The sequence below is a fragment of the Lissotriton helveticus genome, chromosome 11 (genome assembly GCF_964261635.1).
Source record: "Lissotriton helveticus chromosome 11, aLisHel1.1, whole genome shotgun sequence".
NCBI classification, from domain to species: Eukaryota; Metazoa; Chordata; class Amphibia; order Caudata; family Salamandridae; genus Lissotriton; species Lissotriton helveticus.
The window spans coordinates 98,487,114-98,514,666 of record NC_136072.1 but is presented as its reverse complement, the minus strand read 5'-3'; the positions used below and the strand labels follow the sequence as shown (position 1 = coordinate 98,514,666).

At 45.5% G+C, this 27,553-nt stretch overlaps 1 protein-coding gene across 3 annotated transcripts in view; it reads right to left on the bottom strand.

Annotated features, from left to right (window-relative positions):
* Window positions 1-27,553, bottom strand: part of NLGN1 (neuroligin 1) — a 771,234-nt gene that overhangs the window by 9,814 nt on the left and 733,867 nt on the right. For all 3 annotated transcript variants that reach the window (XM_078665701.1, XM_078665702.1, XM_078665703.1), the window contains 2 exons: window positions 26,218-26,430; window positions 13,772-14,561 (listed from right to left, as the gene is read on the bottom strand). In XM_078665701.1, coding sequence (XP_078521827.1) covers window positions 13,772-14,561; window positions 26,218-26,430 — 1,003 coding nt within the window. The remainder of the gene's footprint in view (window positions 1-13,771; window positions 14,562-26,217; window positions 26,431-27,553) is intronic.

Below are 27,553 nucleotides of genomic sequence, written 5' to 3'. Positions count from 1 at the left end.
GAAACAAGCATCCTGATGCGGCGCGTCAATTCTTCCAGCAGCGGACCGGGGATGCCTTGATTCTTTCAGCCGTACAGCAGCGCCTGCGTCAGAGTCAGACAGGAGGTCTCTGACGTTATAGACACGGTGCTCTGGACTCAAAATGCAGCAGTTCTTCTGGTCGCAAATAGGCGCTGTGTCTATTTTTCAGCTGCACCGCATCAATGCATTGGTTTTGCATTCGCAATGGGATTTTACGCTGAAAAAACTTCTCTGGAAGGGCAATGCAAGGATATTTAGTCTTTAAAGCAGCCAAACCAAGGGCCCAGAACTGGAATTGGGACTACTTGGCACGACAGAACATCCAGCAAAGGAGTTCAGGGGGGCTGCAGATGGTGTCTTTGATGGACTTGAAACTTCTTAACAGGAGGCAAGCACACACAAGCCCTTGGAGAATCTTCTCAAGCAGGATACCAAAGCAAAGTCCAGTCCTCGTCCTCTCCAAAACAGAAGCAGCAACTCAAGGCCAACCCAGCAAAGCAACACAGCACAGTGACAGTACTCCCCCCTGACAGCTCGTCAGCTCTTCCTCTTTGCGTCTCCTCTTGCTCCTGAAGCGTTCTAAAAGTCTGGGGTTACAGCTCCAATACTAATACCCCTTTTGGCCTTTGAAGTAGGCATACTTGAAAGGATAGTCTTTGCATTGTACAGATCCGGCCTTGCCATGTCCTGGCTCCAAAAACACTACAGGGGAGTGGAGAGAGCATTGTGAGAAGCCAGGCACAGCCATATTCAGGTGTCAGTGACAACTCCTCCTATCGCTCTTGCTTGGTGATGGGCAATCAGGATATGCAAGGCACACTTCAGCTCTTAAGTGACTGCCTAGAGTGAATGCACTAACATCCCAGCTGTCAGTCTAAACCAGACACTGATTTCACACGCTGGCAGAGGCACAGGATGGTAAAGCAAGAAAATGCCCACTTTCTAAAAGTGGCATTTCAAACACACAACTTAAAAACAACCTTTACTAAAAGATGTATTTTTAAATCCTGAGCCCAGGGAGCTCAAACTTTAAATCTGTAGCTCTTCCCAATTGAAAGTTACACTTGTAAGATGTTGCAAGGCAGCTCTAATGATATCTGATTGGAGAGCTAGTTCTTGCAATAGTGAAAAACAATATTGGCATTCTTCCACTATCACGACATGTAAAACACATCAGTACATGTCCTACATTTCACATACACTGCACCCTGCCTACTGGGTTATCTAGGGTCTACCTTAGGTGTGCCTTATACACAGAAAAAGAGATGATTTGGGTGCCAAGTCAACATGACAGTTTAAACCTGCACTCACAGACACTGCAATGACAGGTCAGAAACACGTTTACCGGGCTACTCATCTGGGTGTCACAACCAGTGCTACAAGCCCACAAGTAGCAATTGATTTACAGGCCCTGGGCACACACTGTGTAATTTACTAGGGACTTACCAGTGAATGAAATATGCCAATCATGGATAACCAATCATAATCATAATTTACACAGGGAGCACTGCTCAGCAGTGGTAAAGAGCCCCAGAGTACACAAGCCAGTAACAATAACGTCCATCTTACAGTCAAAAATGCAGGAGGTAGAGGCAAAAAGCCTGGGGAAACCATGCAAAGGATGCCAGGTCTAATGGTAAGCACCTACCATCATGCATCTTAGAGGTCTGCCCCTAGAGGTCAGCACAAAACTGCAGGGAAGTACATGATGGTAACTTCACTCACAAGTTTGCTGGTCTGGTAAGGCCTTTCAACAAGACAAGCATAATTTGTGTATTATAACTAGTTCTCACGGAGATCACAGAAAATATTGTATAAGTTCCGCTGTGGCATGCCAGCTTTAGGCCCTAAATTTCCCTTGACACTTTATCCATCACTGGGATTGCCATTACCCCTTGTCTGCTCCACTTGCTTGGCTCGTAGCTGGTCTGTACGCGTCACCTTCGGATCCTTGGTGCTCAGGGGCTGACACTTCCAAGGTCTGTGAATTGATGGGTCTTTTTCTGATAATCGAAGGAGAGGTCAAACATTTAGATCCATCTTATTTGATGTGTTCATGGTGGAGCTTGTCTGTGAAAGCTTAAATTGTAGTAGACGGACCAGTGTATCAGGGCTGATATCTTAAAATAGTGAGCACCTGGTGCCTTGGAATTTCCGCTTTCCGAGCAGCTTGTAATAGCGAGTCCTTCACTTTAAAGGAATGGAGTTTCATCGATACATTCTCGGGCCGTCAGTGGACCCACTCTTTGAACTTGGTCCAATTTAACCTTGGTTCGATCGTCACCCAGGAGCAAAAGAACATGCCCACAACAAAGGCCTCTAGATCAGGACCCTCTGCCCCCTTCACCAAATTCCAAATTCTGATGTTGCCTCGTCATGAAGAATTTTCCAGGTTTTTGCATTTCTACAGGGTGTTTTGTAATTGGGTCCTAAGTAGGTCTGAGGTGTTCTCTATCTAGCCAACTCGGTGTTCCAGTCCATGACCCTTAGTGTCGAGATCCAGGGTGCGGGTGCCCACTGAGTCAACATCTTGTTGTAAGCCAGTGATTTTGGAGTTGATATCAGACTTGGGAGCCTCAAAGGAGAGATCCGCCTTCAGTTCTTCTCATAGTTCCCTTTTGATGTCATGGAGGGAGGAAAGGAGGTCTTCTTTGATTAGTGCCAGAGTCACCTCGGGAGATGGAGGAGAGTGAGTCTCTGGCCCTCACTGGTGTAAAGTAGCTTGGTACCCTGTTGAATTGTGCCTTTTGTTCTGGGGCATAAAGGATGTAGATGGGCACAAAATAGTGGTCCCTAGGGAGAGTAATGTTAGAGAATGCCTCTCCAGAGGTCATGTTGAGGATAGACGATCGCCGTACTTTCTACCGCTACCAAAGCCCCACGGGAGAGGGAATTGTTGGGTGGTTGGATCCCAGAGGCAAATTGGAATATTGTAGGGTTCAAGGTCTCCTCGCCACATCTCCCACCATTATAGCTAACAATATCATGCGGTGTGGGCCCAGGCATGAGTAATGCAGTGGCAATCTTCTAAGGAGCAGGGAGGGTGACCATGGTGCTCCTCATTGATACCCCTTCCATAGCAGCCAGGCTCCAGTCTTCCAACCCTGAAGTTAGCCCCTTGCTCAGGAGAGGTGATGCGTCTGCAGCGACAAAATCACCTGGCGCTGTGGGCCCAGTGATAATAGTTGCACAAAAAATTCAGGGGGTCTTTGCATTCACCCAATCACGAGTGTTAGCTCATGTTGTTCCTGCCATGCTCCAAGATGCAGTGGCCGGGCCCGAGTATTCCATCTATGCAGAAGGTGGTACACTGCCGGCATGCTGCTGAAATGAGCACAAATCGCTCCGCCGCAGATCTGCCCTGTGGCGCAGTCACCATATTAGGGTCAGGCAACCATGTATGCATCTACCTCCTAGGCCATTCCCATAGGCCTTTTAGTCCTCAGCTTACCACCATCAATCCAATAGGCAGGGTCTTTGTGCCAGATCAGTAACTTGCAGTCTCTTTAGTGTCCACCAGGTGAATCACCGACTCCAAGCAGCCTATCTTGTCTTAGTCGATGAGTGTCACAGGCTGAATTTGGCATTGCTGTTTGTCTGATCAATGTTAGTGCTTGTAAAGTGGTCCCCACTGTGCAGCCAACATCCTTACCAGTGGGGCATGTTGAATTGGAGCTATTTGAGGGGATAATAAGCATTCACCTCGATTTAGTGATGAATGCAGCTGAGCACTGGTGGATTACTTCCACTTGGCCTTGACGTTTGGCCACACCCCGTCTTGTCCTATTTTTTTATTGTCTAAAGAGACCTTCTGGAAAAATTTTCTAACCATCCATTGTCACATGTCCCCTTAGTTTCAAAACGTTCTAACGTGTGTTTTAAGTTTGGGACAGTATTGTTCAAGCAGCTCACTGTTAGTTCAAACACGGGGACAGTGCCTATGCTGTGGCTCTCTGATATTCATTGAGCCTAGTGGGTACAGGTTTAACTTTGATTTTGAATGTCCAGTTGGTATGGCTGGGCTCCAATCTATTGGTTTACAAAAAAGGACACAAAATGGTGCCCTCGTTGACTTCTATAACTATAAAAGGAGTGAGAACCTCAAGGTGTACAACATTGGGAGCTAGCTAGTAAGCTACAAAGAAATCTTTTTTGCTGCTGATGCACTAGTCAGATTCTGTGCACTTATTCAACACAACACTAATAATCATAGTAGTACTAAGCATGTTTACAGACTACTACTACTAGTACAAACAAAAATAATATCAACTTGATTACCTACACGACTTCCTACAACAGATTTGCCATTTTGAAACCATGCAAATTGGTATTATTCATCTTATTATCACTCAATGTATTGATTTTAGAATGATGACTGACCAAGTCAACCATTTCAAAATATAAACTGGACTGCATGTTGCAGATCTCACAGTGACCACTTAGTTTGTTTCTCCTGAAAAACATAGAAAAGCATGAAAATATATTTATAAATTCAAAAACAAGAATATTTACTATTGTCCTCAAATATTTGTGATTACTGCATTTTCGGGCACACTTATGGCCTTAGCAGGCCGTGAGAATATAAATATAGGCATGTTAGTGAGGAGGCATGCAGTGCACCTGTCTGTTCAATGGGGGTTAAAGGGGTGTGAAAGGTAGCTTCAACATATGAACACTGCCATTCTTGAATTGTTGCATGCTGTACCTGAAGCTGTACTGGTACATCACTCAATGAACAGCGATTTCAGAAATGTTATATGATCATTAAAAACGGCGTGGATCTGAACATATTTTAACATCAGGGACGTTTTCCTAATAAGGGGCTTACACGGGATTGAGAAACAGAAAAAATATGTGGAGTGTATTGCACTTTGACAAACTTGATTTTTTTTTAAATTGTTGAATGTTTCATTAGACTCTACTCCTAGTAGAGTACTCCAAGCAACATTCTCTTATCATCTTTTATTTTTCATCCCATTTAAAATGGCTTTCTGTAGCCACTAGTAATGTCATCCATCTGCTACTCTTTTTTAAAATCATAGATTTTTGCATGGACATTTGTTCGTTTTCACAGCTTCCACCATTCTGTCTCAGGCTGACATCTACTGAGGAGACAGCAGATACCAATGCATTTTATCCATTGGGGGAGGCTGGTTTACTCAAGAGGTTTCCAAAGCCCAAGATTCTCTCACATGCAATCTATAAACAGAAGGCAAAGCGGTACTGGCGTAGCCAGTGCTAAATGTATGCAGGTGGTGAGCACCAACACACATTTTTGATTTAAAAAACATATGTTTTCATAATCCAACTTAGAGGCAGAGCTAGAGAGAACAATGTGGAAAATCAAAACGATGGAGGCATTAAAAAGATGGGAAAACAGTGACAAACATAAAAAGAAGGTACAAATTACCTTGAGAGAGGAAGATTACAGGCCATATTTATCAAGGGTTTGGACCTGTGCAGTCACAAAAAGTGTCATTCAGTATGAAAATGTCTGCAATTCATTCTTAATGCTTTATTAAAAGTAATTTACTGATGGAAAGTTGCTTTAGACCATTCAAAACTTTAGTTTTATTAAAATATCATTGGCAAACGGGCGTATTTGTCTCTAAGAAGGATCAGGAATTCTGAGCTACCAATTAATAAAATCATGCACATTTACAGAATAACCTACAATATGTAAGCAATTGCATCAGGCATTTAAATATCCAGATTTGCCCCCCATATGTGTTCTCTGAAGATATCTTGGTATAGTGACTCACTGTTACTATGTAGTGGCTCAACAAACTCAACCCTAGCACTATGCTCTGCGATTGGTGTTAGGAAAAAAAGAATGTAATAATAAATAGTAAAAGACACTTAGTTAAACCTTAGAAATTATCATGGTAATTTCACTTATTTCTTTGCTAGTAGTTTGATAAAAATAACTCACACAGTTTTTGAGCCAGGCCATTTAGTGATTGAGACATCAGCTAATTGTTAACAGCCCTCTGTGGTTCTGTCATAACAAACTAAACAACTCTTCACCTTCAGAGGAAGCAGGGAAATAACAGTTTTGGGTAAGCGGGGTCAGGCTAACCACAATATAACCCTCTTAGTGGATCCAATATGCCAGATTCTTTTTTTTTTTTTTTTTTTATCTGTTTTCATTGATTTTACACAACAATCAGCGTAGGCATCTTAACATGATACAGTAACATAGTTGTACATGGCAGAATGACATATATTTGCAATCAGTGTCGAAGAATACACAGCTATCGTGCCAAAGCATTATGAGAATCCTCGCAAGGCACTGTTTAATAATCTGTCATCAGTAAGTAAATCTCCGGTTGCAAACTAGTACGGATAATTTCCAGCTTTTGTTCCTATAGCAGGAGTCTAATAATACATACCATGAGTAAACACATCAAGTAATGTTCAATGCGTTGACAGCAACTCAACTAACAACTTACCGGCCCTCCCTCCCCCTCCACGCATGTCCGGCAATAAGCATCTACAATAGCATTTTTCACATTTCCACCGTTAGCCTCATGTGTATCTCGGTTCCACAATCTGACTCAGATATATTGTGCAATCTTGTGAATTATACAATGTAACAACCCATGGATTTTTTGTTTTAGCTGTCCCTTTTCTGTCTTACCTCTTTCTGTTGTGTTATGTTTCTCCTTGTCTATGCGCCGGGACGCTCCTTGGCTGGAGCAGCTGTGCGCACAATAAATCATTATAACATAACATAACATAACATAACATAACATAATGTAAGGAGCCCCTGCGTCATATAACAGCGGTCCAGTCCCTCAAACTAGAATGTCTGTGTACTCTAGTAGGATAATATATCTATTGCGGCATACTCCTCCATCATTGTATTCCAGCTCGGCGAGATAGGTCTTTTCCTTAGCCCCCTATACTCCTCTGTTTTTACTTCAGCCCCTTCAGCCCTTCTCCATCTCACCACTTCTGCATGCCAGTCCTGTATGGATGGGTCTCTAGCTGCTTTACATTGTGTGGTTATAGCTCTTTCAGCCAGGAGGAGCGCAAGATTAGCAAATTGGGAGGCTGGGTTGCCCTTCTTTCCACGAGGCCCTAGTCCCAGTATGCAATATTCCAAGGTGACTGCATGGTGCACCGGGACTACATCAGCTAGTAGTTTGCACACTGTCACCCAGTAATACCCTAGTCGGGGGCAATCCACACCATGTGCACCAATCCCACATTGGGTGCATGATAGCGCGGGCAGGCATCAGTGGCTCCAAGAAACATAGTTTTCAATCTGTGTGGTGTTAAATAAGCTCTGCGTAGCAACATCAATTGGATACATTTAAATCTAGGATTGCGAGACACCTTCCTGGGGTAACCCACTATAATATCCCATTCCTTAACTGTAAACTCACGGTCTACATCCCCTTCCCATCCGTCACGTATTAGTCGTAAGGAGATCGCCGTCTCAGTACGAATACCGTGGGTGAGCCATTTAGTCAGTCATGCTCCATGTCCCATTAGATATTGCATGGCAAGTAGGGCATTCGTGGTTGATTCAGTATCACCCGGCGGCCATGTGATGCGTATATATCTGGATGTGTGGAAGATTGTATCTGGGGCACCGTGTATGTACACAAATGTTTCATGCGGCATTAGGACACCCTCCGAATAGACCTTCCCAATCGTGGTGACTCCCGCATCCGTCCACGCCCGCAGATAATGATTAGTAGTCAATCCCGGTCTTGTAGGGATGCCCAGTAGCGGGATAGTGGGGGCATACGGTATTATCCGTACAGTGTATCTCACCGCACTCCTCCAATAAGTAATGGCCAACTTCAATAAGTGGGACGTCGCTGCCGGTAAGGGGGCCTGAGGTAGAAAAAGCCTGTAAATAATCCCCTTGTCCCTGCTCATAGTGTCATGTCCAGTTCTTGCAAGTTAAGTCCTGCAAGCCAATAGGCTAGCCATTGCAACTGGCCAGAATAACAATAAGGGCGTAGATCTGGTACTCCCATCCTTCCTTGTTTCATAGTTAATTGCAATTTTGCTAGGCTGATACGTCTTTGCCCATTGCCCCACACCAAATCTATCACCAGAGAGTTCAGTACCTTAAAGATCCTCAAGGGGACTAGGATAGGTAGGTTGGTAAAATAATAAAGAAGCCGCGGTAGCAGCACCATTTTCATGATGGTCACTCTGCCCGCTACTAAAAGGGGAAGTGAGACCCAAAATTGGATTTGAGATTTGAGCGCAGCGATCGCTCGTGTTAAATTGCCATCTAAGAGGTCCGTGGTATTGCAATAAATCTGTATTCCAAGGTATTTAAACGTATTAGGCGCTATTTGAAATGTCCAGGGGCCGAATTGAAAGGGACCATTCCGCGCCGATCCATCAAAGAAATACGCATATGACTTTTCAGCATTAATAGCCAGTCCAGAAAGATCTTGAAACGACTTGAATATGGAAGGTATTGGGTGCGGGTCAACCTCCATGTCTTTGATATAAAGAATAAGATCATCTGTGTATGCTGAGACAGTGTGAGATGTGCGACCCCGCGTTATTCCCTTACAGGTTGTAAAGGCACAGAGTCTGTGCAAAAGTGGTTCAAGAGCCAGGATAAACAACAACGGCGACAAGGGGCAGCTCTGCCTGGTTCCCCGGGCCACCCCATATTGTCTGGAGATGTGCCGGCCTGTATGCGCCCGTGAGGTGGGGTTCGTGTAAAGTAGTCGCACCCATGCTATATATTCATCTGGTATACCAAATCGTGCAAGGGCATAGAACATATAGTCCCAGCGCAAAGAGTTGAATTCCAGTCTTAGATCAAGGGAAATACATCCCTCTTTGGTACCTGTGTCAAGTGTGCCCAGCATGACCCGGTGGAGTCGTCTGATATTAAGCGCCGTATTTCTAACCGGTACGAACCCACATTGATCAGTGTGTATTAATGTAGGAATAAACTGACCGAGGCGGGAAGCAAACAATTTGCTCAGAATCTTATAGTCCGTGTTCAGAAGTGATAGAGGTCTGTAACTTGAGATAAGTAAACCGTCCTTCCCTGGTTTTAATAAGGAGACCACCAGCGCCTGTAGGGCAGAAGCAGGCAGCCCACCCACTTCCAACGACTCTTGATATATACATTGCAAGCAGGGAATCAGCAGGTCAGCATACACCGCATAAAATTCATCCGGTAAGCCATCACTCCCTGGATTTTTATTATGGGGTAGAGCTGTAAATACCTGACAAATTTCCGCCCCCGTTATTGGCCTCATCAGCTCGTCTCGCTGTTGCTGTGTAAGTTGTGGTAGGTGTAGCCCGTTGAAAAAGGGTTCACAATCAACATCAGTAAGTCCAGGAAGTGGACCATAAAGTCGTTCATAATAGTCCCTGAACGCATTATTGATGTCTAATTGCGTATCCACTACAGTACCTACGCTGTTTTGAACTTCCAATATGGGTGTCGGGGGAGGTGTATTACGAACCAATCATGCCAGCAGCGGCCCTGACCTGTCTGCCTGTGTGTGTTGTTTCTGTATATATAGTCGGTAGTCGACTACACGTAGTTCCTCAAATAGTTCAGCGTTTTGAATGTTGGCCTCCCCCAGTTGTGTCAGCTGCTCACCTGTCACGTGGGTCTCCCCTTCCAGTGCCGCCAAGGTGACCCTCTAGTTTTGTGAGCCGTTCAATTAGCGCAATTCTAATACCTTTCTTAGTGCCTATTGCCACTCCCCTGATGACCATTTTAAAGGCATCCCATTCCGTTTGGCGATTGCTAGCAGATCCTGCATTGCCATTTTCCCAAAAATATTGATCAATCGCTTCCGACAAGGCACGGCGGAAGACCGGGTCTTACAGCATAATGGGCTGCAGCTTCCAAGTCAGAACTGGAGTTGGGACCTTACCCCAATGCACAGTTAACTCCACTGGGTTATGGTCCGAGAGGGTTTTACCGATATGCAGTACAGAAGCAATAGACCCCAACAGGGCCCCGGAACAGAGGAACCGATCTATCCATGTGTGCAGCCTGTGTGGTGGTGAGTAAAAGGAATACTCCCTGAATTCTGGGTATTTAGCCCACCATGCGTCCCGAAGGTCCCAACCCTCTGCCCATCTCTTAAGTGCCTCGGCCTGCTTTTTGCTTTCCGTAGCGTGCAATGGGGGGTGGGACCTGTCAAGTCGACATCTAAAACAGCATTAAAGTCGCCTCCTATCACCCAAGGATACTCAGTCCAGTCTGCCAATGCTGCGCTTAGTGTGGTTAGGTACTTGTCTTGATCAGTGTTTGGTGCATATACACAACCTATGACCACATGAGCCCCGTCCAACAGTCCATGAACACATATGTGACATTTATGTCTATTTTCTACTCTAGGAGTCTGAAAGGGACATTGCTCCGCATCCACACCGCTGCCCCCCTGGAGAAAGCTGAGTACGTAGCAGCAAACAGTTGCCCCCTCCACTTCTTCTGCAGTTTGGCTACCTCATCAACATTAAGGTGAATTTCTTGCAAATAGGCTACAGCAACTTTCCTTCTATTTAGTAGAGCCAATACTCGGCGCCTTTTATGGACAGAGCCCATGTCCCTCACATTCCAGGTGCAATAAGTGTATTCGTTATTCAATGCCATCACAGAGCAGAAAGTGAAGTAGCCATGCAGCATGTGGATACCAAAGTTCTGTAAAAATAAGCTGACTGTGCGACGAACATGCATTAACATATACATTACCCAATACTAGGTTCCCCCGTAGAACATCAGAGGACCAAACCTGAAACAAAAATCCAACATGGATTCCAAACAATAAATGCCTAATCGCAATCGCCTGGGGGGTGAGGCCAGAAGTGCGCCAGTTCGTAGAGGCAATGTATCGCCCATTTGAAAATGTCCTGGATACATTAGTATATTTCCCTATACAGCTTAGTTATACTAGACCCATTACAGCAGTCACCAACAGTAGCATATATTGTGCATTGCTCTATATACGTTACCACTCCCGGACCACAGGACCACAGCATCAGAAGGCCTTGGCAACCTGTGCCGTAATTGAAGGGAATAGCATTATGATAGTTTCTGCATCAGAGCGCACCGTGTCCCCATCCGAAGAACGCCCAGAAGTCTCTGCAGTCTAAGCATCGTGAGCAGCTAGCGCCGCCGCCGTCAGGAGTGCATCTTTCTGGCTGTTCGTGATCTGTTCCAAAGTTGGGCCAGCGTCCATTGTGTTCCGAGAGCTGCCAGATCCCAGTCTGGGCAGCACAGTAGAGTGTATCGGAGAGGCCCACCGTATCTGTCCTGACGGAAGTGATGTCTGAGAAGTCCCAGGTGTAAAAGTTATTTTGAGCCAGTCCACCGCCTCCTCTGGGTTTTCAAAGAAATATGATTCTTGTCTGTGAACAACTTTCAGTCTAGCAGGGAAGAGCAGCATGTATTTCAAGTTACAGGCGCGTAGGGTCTTCTTGGCTCCCAAAAAAGAAGCTCTCGCTTTCTGGACCGCAGGGGTAAAATCCGGGTAGAGAGAGATAGTCTTGTTCTCGAAGCGTATGGGAGCATTTTCTCTAGCAGCTCGTAGGATAGTGTTGCGGTCTTTCTAATGTAGTATGCCCGCTATCAGCAGGCGGGGCGGTGCGCCTGGTTGGGAAGGTCTGGGAGGCACCCGATGGGCCCTCTCCACACTGTACAGGGACGTGAGGCCTTCCGTCGCTACATGATCCCTTAGCCAGTCTTCAACGAACTGTGTAGGGTTGGATCCCTTGCTGCGCTCTGATATACAAAGGATGCGGACATTATTGCGTCAGGACCTCCCTTCCGCATCATCCACTCTGTCCTGCAGGTCTTTTCATTGACGTTGGAATTGTTGGAGTTGAGCAGAGTGCATGGTCTGCTAGGGGTATATAATCATCTAGCGCTAGTTTATTGGACTTGACCTTATCTACTAGTTTCTTGTGATCTGCCTGGAGTAGGCTGAGGCTGGCGGACATTGTTCCCATACACGTCTCTAGAGCCGTTCGCGAATCCGGTATTTCCTTTAAGATTAATTCTAGTTTTGCATCATGCGGATCTGTGCCTGTGGGAGGTATCACTTCATTGTCTGAGGCATTGGAGGGGTCACTGCTAATTGGGAGCTGAGTTTCGATGCCAGCGGTCGCATCTGCCTGCTTGCTCTTGGTGGTGCGTCCCATCTCGCCTCGCCGTCCGCCTGTCCGCCTCTGCTCCAGTATGGTAATCTGATGGACCACCAGGGCGTTATATCCCACAGTGCGGCACACACCAACCAGTTCCAGTCTTCGTCGCCCAACAGGCCGTCCACAGCAAAAAGTCCAGCAGGTCACAGGTCCTGGATCTTGACCATGTGCTGAGTCTGCACCCCTCGCGCTCAATGCCAGAAATAGCGGCCCCCGTGCCTTCACTGAGCAGTAAAATAGCCCCAGCAAGGACAGTTTCCACTTAGTCACTGCCTGACCCCTATAGAACACCACACTCAGGGCAGCATCATCAATAGGACATCACCAATCTTTGTTTTTGTGGTCATTATCCTGGGGGCAGGAGCACAAGCAGGCAGGGGGGTGGCAGAAGAGCACTCTATTCCATGCCCACAGGGTCAATATCCACAGCAAATGGAGGCAGCGAGCACAGCACTCTACAGTATGGCCTCATGTACCTCGTGGCCTCCCGTATGCAGCGGGACGCCGCAACGCCCGACTCTGCACCAGAGCAGCTCCACCACACTGCCTCTCGGTCGTGGTCACCGCAATCCGCCGAGTTATGCCATAAGCAGGGGGGAGGGAGGGTTAGTGCGGCCACCGACCTCGCGCTCCGCAGCGCCAGTCCCGCACTTGCTCCCACACCTACTGGCACGCTTCACCGCCTCGCCTGCGTTAATGCCGGCTCAGGTCCGTCCCGCCCACAGCCACCCTGTTTGTTGCCGCAGGTTTTAATCTTGCTTTGTGAGCCGGTGGAGCAGGCGGGCACTACAGGCCACCACCACCCCACCCGCGATCAACCCGATGGCAGTAATCTTCGTGATGACACCACCCACGGCCCCCATATACACCGCGGTGATCACAGCAGGGCAGCGGGTCAGTCTCGCTGGGGACATGGCTCCTCCCCTCTGTGCTCCTCGGCTCCGCCGTTCAGGATCTGCACATTTCGCCAACAGGATTCAGCTACCGCATGGCGGTCAGGAACACAGCCGCCAGGTCCAGGAGTGCTCCACCACGACAGGATGGGCGACCCAGCCGTGCAGGTCCAGTATATGTCAGGATAGTTTGCTATTGTCAGGGTAGGGGACGGAGCTCTTTCAGCTCACGTCCTCCATGCCTGGTAGTTGGCCACGCCCCATATGCCAGATTCTTTGTGGTGTAAATTTAAAAGCACGTATGAGTAAGGAAAAGGATTTGGAAATGCTTATTCATATCTACACATTTCACAGGCAATTTCTGGATCTAATCCAGCAACTCCTCCCTGAAGTATAACAATGACTGAAATATTTTTATACATTTAATAGACCCTCCTCATATGTAAGTGACATCTCTTTAAAAAAATCAGTGACGATCATAGGCTTGTGAATCAGCTTCATATTTCGCACAGATGTCCAATTGAGACCTTAATTCAATAAATTATATGTAAATACAGACAAGGAAAAAAACATTAATTACAGGAAGTCCTCATTAATCGTTATGTTTATATAATTGTCTAACAGTACTAACATGTACAAACTGTAATGAAAAGAGCAACCATTGATATTTTTATTGGAAGAATTTTTAAGGAGGTACTCACCCTGTCTTAGCAAAATTTGTCCAGTATGTCATTACCACTGCACTTAGCATGACATCATTTTTGGAAAAATTACAAGGAAACAATTCAGTAGGTCCAATCATCGGAATCCCAAACACATAGGGAACTTCATCTCCATGAGCTGCGTCAGCCCAACCAGGCACCTGGTCAGTTTGGCAATGATGGTAAAAGGCATAGAAATATGTGGGAGAACCAAAGTTTGAGTGAAGGTCCGCTGTTGCCACTGCTGGAGCCACCCACTGATGATCTGTAAACAAAGCTAACAAGGTCTTTCTTCTCGTTTCAGGATTATGCCGGTCCGCCCAATCCGTATACATAAATTTGATGGTTTCCCTCATAATATCTTTCCCTTCTGTGTATCCATATAGGTTGTCCACAAAATTTGAAACAGTAAAGTCAAAATCGCTTGCTGAAATGCCATCCTCATGGTCAACAATACTTTCCACAAATTTTAAGCCTTCTCCTTGGTTAACTCCAAGCATGATATCGTAATTGAGGAATTCCCCTTGTTCCATCAGAATCTGAGGGTCGTCAGGTATCACATCTCCATCAATCACGGGTCCAAAGGCTATGTGGTATCGTGCAGGTTGAATGTCCTGGTCAACAAGCTCTCTATAAGGCCTTTTCTGTAGACATTCTATTAATTCTATAGTATCTGACATGTTACATCCAACTTTTGTTGCCAACATCCTGGCATATTTGGCAGGCTGGAAACTAACTGCCCAGCTGGAAAGAGCAGTTCCACTTTGAGCGATGGCCCTTTGAAAGAGTCCTGTGGGAAAATAATAAATAGAAACATTGATACAATGATTTACAACTCAAGTTAAAATAGCATGTACTTTGATATGAAACAGAAAAGATTATAGGGACATATTGTTGCTTCCATAATGTCTATCTCCCATGCTATATTATTGTAGAAGATATAAGCATTTTCCCAATACATTCTACTCTAAGAAGGTTTGACTGTACCTCACTCTCTATATTGCTTGTAGAATAGGCTTAGTAGACACATCTTTTTTGCATTACCATAAGCCTAATAAGAGCATGTATTCATTGGTACTGAAATTATATTAGCTTTAAATTTAGTAAGCGTAGGAGGGATTTATGGGCAGGTTTTGTCTCATTTCCATTACGTGTATGCATGTCACATCATATTGTTTTATTTATTGCAATTGTGTGTGTGTGTGTGTGTGTGTGTGTGTGTGTATGTGTGTGTGCATGTGGAGTGGTGTGGCTCACTGGTTAGAGGCGGCAGACCCGGAAGCAGAGAACGACCCGGGACCAGGGTTCAATTCCCGACGCGGCAGGGTCGTGGACCAGGGTCAGCGAACTCGACAATTCTCGCCTCGGTGCCTACTCTAACCAGGGATCACACTCGGCAACTCTGGGCATTAAGCTTGCCTCATCTCTACAACGGCCCCCCACAGACGCCGGGGATGCCTGGTTTCACCTTGGAGATACCCAGAAGGGACCATCTCACAGGGAAAGCCAGGACGGGTTCCCCAGCGGTCTCCAGCGCTGGGACGCTTACGGGCAGCTGTGCGCTTTACAAGTCCAACACATTTACATTTACATGTGATTAGAATCATAGATACATGCATTAGAGAGAGCATGTGTGCGACAAAGACAAATAATTAAAGAACCATAGCCTTTACTAATAATTATGTAATTTGGGGAGATACTCAAATTCTCAATATGCAGTAATACTTAAGTACTGTCAAGTTTCAAATGATTGCCATTGTTAATGGCCTATAATTTATTTGTGAACCAAGCTCTTGACCTAAGAACAGTTACTACTACATGCAAGTAGTGTTCAAGAGAATAGTCAAACAAAATCAATCTACACAGTTACATCCCAAAAAAAGAGACATATATTGCACAGATGAACATCTAGTCTGTGCTACATAGGTATGTGATAGTTAAAACCGGACCAATGGTCAGTTATTTGTACTTCCAACATGGCTACCGAGATTGTACATAGTTTAGGTAGAAGGTTGCAGGGGATTAGTAGTCTATGTTTTATTAGGGTACCTCATGGAATTGCCAAATAATACTGAGGATGGTGCAGGGGAGATAATATGATGGTATTTACTCTGTTCAAGGTCACCTCCTGAAAAGAGGGTCCTCACTTAGAAATATACTTTAGAAGGAATAATTCGACTTTCATGGGCATTTTTCTAGCGAGTGTCACGGTTGGCTAGCAATTTATAATTAGGAAGTTCACCATTTTTAAAAATCACTTATCGTGCCTAGAAAACAAGCTAATGAACTGCAAACAATTTGTGTGGTTCATTGACAAAAACAATTGGCACACATGACAAATATATTGAAAAACAACAGGGAATTAATGATTCACTCTGTGAGAGGTAATTGTGAAAAGTCCCTGTGAGAAGGTCCAGGAGCAGTCAATAAGGTATAGGGCCTGAATTGTAAGGCCTGTGGTCTTTCCTCTCTGGTGTCCTGGAGACTCCTTACTGTGGACCCCCAGAGTGAAAACCAGGTACCTCTTTTTAGCCCATGATCATAAGGGTAGCAAGGCAGAGCTAGGCACGAATATAATACACACATAATCGAATACCTACAGACTGAAACATGGAAATGTGTGGGATCATCATTTCTATGCCATGCATTCTCCCCTTAGTTATGCGTCCCCTGCTGGTCAGCATCTGTGAGTGTGAGGTATTAGAATGCTGATGTGCGCCTAGTGGGGTGAATTTCAGTTAGAGTGCATGGGCTGAGCAGCAAGGATGCTGCTCCCATGGGGGCTTTCCTGATACCTTGTTACGATCTGCTACCTGTAACCCAGTGGCAGCTCCTCCGCTAAGTCAGAGGAGTGTCACCCCACTGCTCAAAAGGAAAAATAAAATTATAATAACATATCGTTATTATCATTTTATTTTTCCTATTGCAGTCAGTGCCAAGGCAGAGCTGGCCAGAGTAGGGGGAGGAGTGGTTTGCACTCCCTAAGTGCTGGGCAAACATTAATGCGCACTTTGCATGCTCTCCGCCAGGCTACAATACACAGCCTGGTGAGGAACATGCACAGGCTTCCTGTCCCTGTCTGAGCGCTGATCCATGGCACTCAGACCAATCACATTGATGTACTGCAGGCTCAGGGAAGCCTGTGTGCCTGGGTGCTTCCTGCTGTCAGCCGGGACTGGAGACAGGAAGATAGAAGATTAAGAGGACGGAGAAGAGACAGTGCCGGCTGCTCCAGGTAAGCCCTTTTTTACTTTGTTTTCCATTCCGAAAGAATAACAGCCTGCAGTCTTGGGTGTTCAACCTTCATTTCACCTATTTATTCTAGCACACACCTTCTAACAAGCAAAGCAGCAGATGGACAGCCCATCTGACTGTCAGCAGTCTACTCAAGTTAGGTGTGCCTGGCTTATTGGACCCGGTTCAACTAAATGCTGTCTCTAGAGTGTACAATGAACGCACTCTTCTGCATTTCTCAACTGAGGGGTGAAGGAGTACGCCTCAAAACTCTGCCAAACCCCTGGATATTTGGATGCTTCTCAGAACTGTAAACAAGTGCCTCCTTAACACATGAGGAGGAGCCAAGAGAAGTGAGTATTTGTGCATTTTTTTAAATTCACACAGCTGTGAGTGCATTTTTTTAACGTTTTGTGTCAGAGTCTCATTTATGCCCTAACAACATCAGAGGGCCTAACAACAATGGGGCATATTATCAAGCCTGGGCGATAAAATTATCGCAGCTTTATCGGCAGAAAACTGCCATCTGATGTTGAGAGATGTTTTGAACTGCCCTCTGGACTGCATAGTGATTCTCTTAGCCCAGCAGGGTAGTTCAGAAACCAAATCTCATGGCTCAGGGAAATAGAATACATGCCAAGTAACTCAAGCTGAGCAATGTTGGAAAATTTATATTTTATATACACGTGACCCTTTTGAACATGGAAATATTCATGTCAATCAATTTTCTACATTGAGATAGTCTAAAGTTGTATTATGCAAAGTTTTCATCCAAAGTGCAAATACACGTAGGTACTAGAGACTTACACTTTTGTCAAAAAGAAATATTCTTTTTGGAGGCCCAATTAAATTATAAGGCCTGTATCATAACCAAACAATTCTATGTTCCATTTGCAATAGGTGTGTGTAGATACCAGGCATCAGACATCAGTTGTCGTAGCTCAGCCTTCACATGTGTACACACATGTTCATATATAACCAGTTCACCCATGTTTCGCAGCAGCGAAAGTTACTTTAAAAGGCAGGCACTTGAGGTTATATCTCAAAATCACTATAACAAAACTTACAGTGGGGGAGACGCCATTTAAGTGCCACATTCAAGGTATAGAGCTCAAAAACGAGCAAGTCCAAAATTGAAAAATATGGAGGGAGTTTACAGTTCTAATTTCACTTTTTCACAGGATAGGATATTGTTTAAAAAAATCTTTTAAGGCATTTAGATATTGGCCACAATTGGAATGAGCAAATGATCATGTGTTTATGAGCTTATGGAGCCAACTATTTTTAAAGACAATAGGACAGAGCACTACACAGTACTGAAGATGAAAAGTGGGTTCTAATTGTTTTAGATCTAAAGAAATGCTGGATCCCTGTAGAACCTTAGATTATGACATACAGTTGTATAAAACAAAATATCTCATTAGGTTTGCTATATCAGATCAATATGGTTTGTGATAAACATCTGTTAAATAGCTATGCACACCTTTTCAATTACATATCAGTGTTGAACACATGTGCAAGGACAGAATTACCAGGAGCCATGTTAATGACCCATTTGAGTAATGAAGTGAATTAGGTTTTCCAATTAATTTACTTGTGGGCTTAGGAGGAGCAAAGATGAACATTTCTAAGAGCCTTAACCGAATTGGTTCTTTGTCCCTGCAGACTAATGATAGGCTTTAAGGTCTGCAACCAAAATGGCAAAATAAAATATTACCTTTGTCTTTTGGGAATTCAGCTAACCTTGCTTCATACACATCTACCAAAACTTGTGGAGGTAATTACATTGACCCCTGAGAGATGTTGAACAATTTTAGCATCATCTTCATGAGAATGGAATTTGACATTGAATAACTGCTATATGGTCATGAGTGGCACTGTATTAAAAGTACAGCGAAGCAGAAAGGACTCTTGTTTTATTTAACTCAATCAATCAATCAATCAGTCATGCCATTTGTATAGCGCACTACCCACCCGGGAGGGTCTCAAGGCGCTTGGGGGGGAGGGGTATGCTACTGCTCGAACAGCCAGGTCTTGAGTTGTTTCCTGAAGGCGAGATGGTCCTGGGTCAGCCGAAGGTGGATGGGGAGGGAGTTCCAAGTCTTGGCAGCCAGGTAAGAGAAGGATCTTCCTCCGGCGGTGGCTTTTTGGATGCGTGGTACGGCTGCGAGGGCGAGGCTGGTGGACCGTAGCTGGCGGGTGGGCGTGTAGAAGGTCAGGCGGTCGTTGAGGTACTTGGGGCCCAGGTCGTGAAGAGACTTGTGTGCGTGGGTGAGGAGCCGGAACGTGATCCTCTTGTCGACAGGGAGCCAGTGCAGGTTCCTCAGGTGGCTGGAGATGTGGCTGCGTCGGGGGACATCCAGGATGAGTCGGGCGGAGGCGTTCTGGATGCGCTGGAGTCTTTTCTGGAGCTTGGCTGTGGTTCCGGCGTAGAGGGCGTTTCCGTAGTCCAGTCGGCTGGTGACGAGTGCCTGGGTGACAGTCTTCCTGGTCTCGGTCGGGATCCAGCGGAAGATCTTGCGAAGCATACGCAGGGTGTTGAAGCACGATGAGGAGACGGCGTTGACTTGTCTGGTCATCGAGAGGGAGGGGTCCAGGATGAAGCCCAGGTTGCGTGCGTGGTCGGTTGGCTTGGGTGCGGTGCCCAGGGCTGGGGGCCACCAGGAGTCGTCCCAGGCGGAGGGCGAAGATCCCAGGATGAGGACTTCCGTCTTGTCAGAGTTCAGTTTCAGGCGGCTGTCCTTCATCCACTCGGCGACGTCTTTCATCCCTTCGTGTAGGCAGGTTCTGGCGGTGTCGGGGTCTCTGGTGAGGGAGAGGATCAGCTGGGTGTCGTCGGCGTAAGAGATGATGTTGAGGTTGTGCTGGCGTGCGATGGCTGCGAGAGGTTTCATGTAGATGTTGAAGAGGGTGGGGCTGAGTGAAGATCCTTGCGGGACGCGGCAGATGATTTCGGTGGCCTCGGAGCGAAACGGGGGGAGGCGAACTCTTTGTGTTCTTCCGGCAAGGAACGAGATGGTCCACTCCAGTGCCTTCTCTTGGATACCGATGTTGCTGAGGCGCTGGACTAGGGTGCGGTGGCAGACCGTGTCGAACGCAGCGGAGAGGTCCAGGAGGATGAGGGCCACTGTTTCCCCCTTGTCGAGCAGAGTCCGGATGTCGTCGGTGGCTGCGATGAGGGCGGTCTCGTGCTGTGGTTGGCTCTGAAGCCGGACTGCGAGGGGTCGAGGGATCCGTTCTTCTCGAGGAAGGCAGTCAGCTGTCTGTTGACGATCTTCTCGATGACTTTAGCAGGAAAAGGGAGGAGCGAGATGGGGTGGAAGTTTTTGAGATCGGTGGGGTCCGCTGTGGGTTTCTTCAGGAGGGCGCTGATCTCGGCGTGCTTCCAGCTCTCTGGGAAGGTGGCGGTGTTGAAGGAGGCGTTGATGATGTTCCGGAGTTGGGGTGCGATGGTGGAGTCGACCTTGTTGAAGACGTGGTGTGGGCAGGGGTCGGCCGGTGATCCGGAGTGGATGGTGTTCATCGTGCGGGCTGTGTCTTCGGTGGTCACCGTGGTCCAGGTGCGAAGGATGGCGGTGGGGGGCGTTGGTTCGACGGTTGGGTGCGTGGGTGGGGCGCCGAAGCTGTTGTGGATGTCGGCGATCTTGCGGTGGAAGAACGAGGCGAGGGAGTCGCAGAGGTCTTGTGACGGAGTGATGTCGTTGGTGCCGGTGCTGGGGTTGGAGAACTCCTTGACGATAGTGAAGAGCTCTTTGATGTCGTGGGCGTTGTTGTCCAGTCGTTCCTTCAGGGATTTCTTCTTGGTGGTGCGGATGCGCTGGTGGTGCTTGCGGGTAGCGTGTTTGAGGGCGGTCATGTTGTCGGTGGTCCGGTCGAGGAGCCAGGCTTTCTCGAGGGTGCGGCAGGTCTTCTTGGAGTCCTTGAGGTCGTCGGTGAACCAGGATGCCTTCTTGCTTCTGGGTCTGCTGGGAGGGTTCTTTAGTGGCGCGAGGTCATCGGCGCAGGCGGTCAGCCACTGTGTGAAGTTGCGGGCTGCTTCGTTGGGGTCCGTTGTGTTGGCGGGTGGGCTCTGGCTGAGGGAGGTGGTGAGCTGGTCTGCGGTGATCTTGCTCCAATTCCTGTGAGGTACCTGTTGCGGGTGGTGGTGAGTCGTGGATCTTTTGAAGCTGAAGTGGACGCAGCTGTGGTCGGTCCAGTGGAGTCCGGTGGCGTGGCTGAAGGTGATGTACTTGCTGGAAGAGAAGACAGGATCAAGCGTGTGGCCGGCGTAGTGGGTAGGGGTGTTGACCAGTTGCTTGAGTCCGAGGTTGGCGAGGTTTTCCAGCAGGGCGGTGGTGTTGCGGTCCTTGTTGTTCTCCAGGTGGAAGTTGAGGTCCCCAGGAGGATGTAGTCAGTGGAGGGGAGGGCGTGCGGGCTGATGAAGTCTGTGATGTCTTCGCTGAATTGTGTGCGTGTTCCCGGGCGTCTGTAGACGAGGGTGCCTCTGAGGGTCGTCTTAGGGTCGGTGTGAATCTGGAAGTGGAGATGTTCGGCTGCGGCGAAGGAGTCGTTGGCGTCGGTCGTGATGCGGATGGTGTTCCTGTGGACGATGGCGATGCCACCTCCGGTCTGGTTGATGCGGTCCCTCCTGATGATCTTGTACCCGTCCGGGATGGCGATGTCGGGTGCAGAGGAGGCATTCATCCAGGTTTCCGTGAGGAAGGCGACGTCCGGTGATGTAGCGTCGAGGAGGTTCCAGAGTTCCACGGCGTGTCTGTGGATGGAGCGGGTGTTGATCAGGATGCACTTGAGGTGGTTGCTGCTGGTGTTTGTCTTGGCGGGTGCGGGGCAGGGTCGGAGGCAGGTGAACTTGCAGGTGCAGCAGGTGAAAGGTCCATGGGTGCGTCTCGGGGTGGCTCGGCAGCAGGCGTGGGTCCGGCCGGCATTGAGTGCGTTGAGAGTGGCGGCGTCGTAGGTCAGTCGGGTCGTCTTGCCTTGGCGGGGAGGGCCAGGGGTCCTGGCGCTGGGCGCGGGCCAGGCGCGGACGGGCGCAGACGGGCCCGAGCCAGGTTTATGGCTCTCTCTGTTTGAAGATTGTATTTAGAAATCTATTTGAACTGAACTGGTGCCTCCTTTTGTGACGATGTAGAAGATTAACTAGAGTTGCAGAGGGAATGATCAGTGCAAGTTTGTTTATATATGTCCAAGTCACCCAGCTCTACAAATAAATAACAAAAGGTTTGACCCTGCCCATATCAATAACCAGATCAAATTCAAGCACTGTCTTTTCCCCTCAATCCTCTACATCAGAGGTTACTGATGCCAATCCTCTGAGAAAGAGGACCCAGGATATCATTGGCCATGGCTCGCCCATCTTTAAATGGCTCTGCTGCACTTCACCCATCACCCAACAGGATGCAGATGACACCCTACATTCCATTATTTGTAGGCAGTCACACTCTGGTGGCCATTGTGACCTTAGGTGTCCTGCTCTTTGAAACCGAGCTATCACTTTGCCTTGTGGAAAAACGCCTATCATCTCTCACACTGCTGCCAGAAAGGCAAGGTCCAACACTAATACTTCCAGCAGCCATAGTTGTACTGTTGGATGACTTCCGTTTTGTTGCCTCACTATAAAAGGGGATCACACATAGAAGCAATTCCAGGGGTTACTCTTTGGGTTTCCCTTTAATTATGTTTCCAGCACAGGGGGTTTTCATTTCCTACTTCCTGCTTATAGGTCTCGACAGGGAACACAATGGAAGCAATGCAAAAGCAAGGGGCACTGAACTGGCACTGGACCATAGCCGCATCTTGTTATGGTTCTACATACTGCCCTATAACTCTCCTGGTTAACACATATTTGCTTGCAAATCTTCTAAATCTACGGTGGAATATGAATAGTAAATCACATGTGAGGGAATGTGCAACTTTAGGCTCCAAGAGGGTTCCCGGTCACTTTATTTGCACCAGCTTAAGAAGCAAAGTTGTATCGCCATTGTGGTGTCTAACATAATAGGGCCACGATTTAGAACTGTTAAGGAATCACAGCTAGCAGAACAAAGTTTCTTGATTGATAGTTTGGAGACCCCTGACATCAATTTTATGGGCCTAGACTTACAAATCCAATGAGCATGGTAGATGCTACAGAAGTTACATCCTTACAGTACCAGTCACCATACCTCTCTGAGTAAAGGATCTGCAGAACCGCACAAATACATGTTTGTACAAACCTATCCTCGCACTCTATGGCACCTGAATGATTTACTACCTTCTTATTTCACTTTTCAGAGGCATGCTGCCTTTCTGGAGTCTAGCTCACACACAAGATGTTTCCACTTCTCTTTTCCTTTTGTGTCTCCACTGGGAATAGTATTTAGCAATGAGTGCTAGTATTTGCCCCAAAGCAGTGATCTATAAGTTTCTAATAACCACATATACTTCCAATTGCATGTCATTTTGCCATTCCTATTTGTACAGTGTAAAGAAAAGTCTTAGATTGAATGGAATATTTTATATGTTTCTAGTTAAATACTACAATTGTCATTCACAGGAGAAAATTCTCAGTTCAACTACACCACACTGCTGATAATATAGTGTTGCTAGATAAACAAACTCATGCCAGGTCTTATATTGAGAAAGGACTGTTATCTACAAGTGCATGCTCCAAAGTGACCGTATTTCATTAACCAACTCTTAGTCTCAAATCCACTCCAACTGTGGTCAATGTTGATGTGTTTTGATTTTGATAATAGAAGGACCTGTCCACCTCAGCAGGCCACGCATGTTTCAGGACCATCACAGGTAATAGTTCATATGAGCCATGAGCTGCCATCAGGAACAGGCATTTCATAAACCCCTAAAATTTACACTTCATAAGAGAAACCTATCACAGATACCAATGTTTGCCAAAGACTCAAAAGCATCAGTATCTCCCAGCTGAATGTAGGTAGGACACAACACACATGAGCCTCAGCCTGTGAAATGGGTACAGCACAAGAAATAGTTAATCACAGTCACTGGTGCAAGCAGGCACAGTTTCTAGAAGCAGATTGGCAGATATTCAGTAAGGGATTGTTTCGGTTTCAGTGCTGGCATTGATCATGGTCTGTGCTAGGCGTTTTACTGGCATGGTTTGCATCTCATTATATCAGGTTTGTTCCAGGTTTTAGCCCCTCCTTTAATAGGAAATGTACCTTCAGTTTCTAAAGAAGTATCAAAGTTCTACCATCATACTCTGAAAATATTCTGTATAAAATAGTATATCCCATTGCAATTACTTTATGAGTAATGCTATCTTTTGGTAGAGAGGAAAAATATAACTTCCAATACCCTCTGCACGTTGTGAAGTTCCACGACGTGAGGAGGGCATTGAACATGCGGTGTGACTACAGGGAACCCCTCCCGTGCCATTTTGAGCACACACAATGATGAAAATCGATACCACTGAGGTGTGTTTTGTATAAAAACCCTGATTGAAGGGCTGAGTTAAGGTATATTTGCATGGGATCAAGGGTCCTGAAGAAACCCGTATAGACCCCTTGGAGGGCTAATCAAAAGGCTTAAACATGTTGACAAGTATGCAGCAAGGAAGTATGAGGGGCTACTAAAATTCCCTAACACCACCATCCCAATTTCTCTTTTTATTCCTGGATTATCCAGGGATAAAGGAAAAAGGGCAGATCAATCCGAGCTAGTTTTAGACTTCACAACCTGCACATTTAATTTCCGTGTAACCCTCTATTGATTTTTTCAGTGTTTGTTTTGTCTTCCGCTACCCTTAGCTCCACCCCAGGCATTAGTCTGTACAGGGGTGTTAGTTAGCAAGCCCAATGATGAAGCATGCCTCAATTTGTGGTTGAGGTTGAGGGCAGTTTTTGAAAACAGGGCACATGCCACTTAAACGTATTGAATGTGTAAACTACAGTCCTACCTCCTTTTGTGTGTATACAAGTTTATCCAGGGGAGATTGGGTAGGATTTTACTCTCTCCCCCTTCTAGAAGCGTGTTAGACTAAATTTCATATTGCCAAATGCACTTCTTAGGATGACAAATATTTAAGCAGATAATCACATCCAATAAAACCAAAGCAAGGAAAAATGAGGGAGCAGAAAAATAAAAACATTTATTAACCATGAACTAGCATAGGTTGTTGCAATGTATAAAGTAATGTACCGAGCTAAAAAGTGTATATAAAAAATATAGAAGTAAGAAAGACAAAGAAGATCGATGGGAGGAAGAAGGGATCATTGAAGGAGCCAAAAACACAACAAAGACAGGTAGAGCAGAATGCAAGGTATGAGGGAAGAAAAAGGGAAGGAAAGATGGAAAGAACGAAAGAAAAAGGGAAGAAAAGATGAAAAGAAAGAAAGGATGAAAGATGAAAGAAAGGAAGAAAAAGAAAGAAAGAAGTGAGTGAAGTAATAGGTAGAAAATTATTGGGGTGGAGTACTAAAATGACTACAAGAACTTACACTGTGAAAAAAAATGCGTCATGCTTGGAAATCATTGAGATATTTTCTGCCACTGACACCTTTTGAGATGTTTTCTTCAACTTATATTTCAGAAAAGAGGTATACTGCAAATATAGCTAGGACTGTGCGCAGGTGTTATCATACAAATGTAATACTGGGTTAATCAAAACTCATAATTTCTGGAGACCTTTTAGGCATGAACCTATCACTTTTCTTTGAGTTCAAGTAGAATATTTCTCGTGGGAACTGTATGCCGCGTGTGCAGCACTAGCAATGCTCACGGTGTGATTTACAGAATATAAATGGCCCTAGGTACCTCACGAGTTATACTGTAGCGGAATGCCTCGTGATGGAATGCACAGTGTATGGGAAATCTATGTGAGATCATTTCTACTTGCTAGCAAAATGCGAAAAAACGCATTCTAGATTTTGACACAGACACATACCTCTGCATAATATATGCTTAAAACCTATAATTCGCAAGGAATTACAACTACTGTACAAAGAAAAAAGTCATGCAATTTCATTCACCCATGCATTTAACTTAGATAAATATTGCTATATTTATTCCTAGGAGTATTACTACATTTTTTAGAAGACAGAAAATTGCATGCTGTCATTGCAATAATATTATGACTGCAATCATTTTAGTTGTTCACTCAAAACAAACTGAAAATTACACACAGTTAACTTCACATTGCACAAAGGATAGAGGCATGCAGACACCAAAATATTCAAAATGTGCATCCTGCCGAATACCTTTGGTTGAATTACTCCAGCGGTTACCTTCAGAGTAATGGGACAAAGTCAACAAATTGACACAAGAAGCACCAGCACCAGATCCAAAAACAGTGATCCTTAAGGGATCACCGCCAAAGAACCCAATGTTTTCACTAGTCCATCGTAGAGCCTGAATTAGATCGAGGAGGCCGTAGTTTCCTTTTGCAGCTTGATCACCAGTGCTCAAAAAACCTAGAAAGCAGGAGACAAAAATATGACGAATTAATAGACATCTTGTCTTCCCAACTATGACATGATAAAGGTATACATTTCAATACATTCTTGGCATGTGCAACATGTGCAGTTTGTTTGGCTTTACATCTGGTCCAAATTGGACTTAGATCTTGTCCAAATTGGACTACATTGGTTAAAACCACATGACCTTCAGCATCCATTACATTACTAATCATGTTGTGGGTGGTGCATAGGTGCCTCCAATATTACTGCAAGGAGCACAGAGACACCTATCAAAAGGAGTACAGAAAATCAGCAAGGCATCAATTTGTTGTTCAGGGGTGACAAAATATTTTACACTATTTTTCTCATTTGAATGATCTGTGCAAAGTACTGTGCAAATTTATTTCCAGTTTACTTTGGTTTTGCTAATGCAGATCAAATAGGGATTGTAACATTAATATTTTCATATTTATCACTGTCCTTTCTTCCTTTTCAAATTCAGACGTCTCATACCGTTCTCATCTCTCGATATGTTCTACAATGAAGAATCTATATATTTCATTTGTATGTTTGCAATGACAAGGCATTTGCTTGAATATCACACAAAGAAAGAATTGAAACACTGCAAAATACTTCTCCCTCAATCAAAATATTTATTTTGTATTAATGCAAGGAAATATGGAATTTGTGGTAAATGGATACACTCCACTTTACTAAATGTGTAAGGTGGTCAATTGAAAATGAAAATGAGACCCCAAAAATCCAAGCTAAATCAGGGAACTTTAACTTCTTTATTGTCATTATCCCTTTATCCTTCTACTCGAACATTCAGGAGATTACATTGATGCCACTCTTCCTTTTTTTCTTAAACATTACTTTTTCATGCATCTTCCACTATTTCTCCTTCAGTTTATTTCAACTGTAGATTTAAAATGTTAAAACTGTGCTAACAAATCATGCTATTATTTCCCTTTGCCAACCCTTCTTGCCTACTCCCTTTTAGTGCGTGATCTCTCATCCCTCTTTGATTGTTTGGGTGCTTCAAATTTCTCTACTCATCTTTGGTAACTCCGAACTCACCACCCAGTAGATGTCTTTCTGCCAATTTCCTGCCTCAAAACGATGGACTGGAATATTT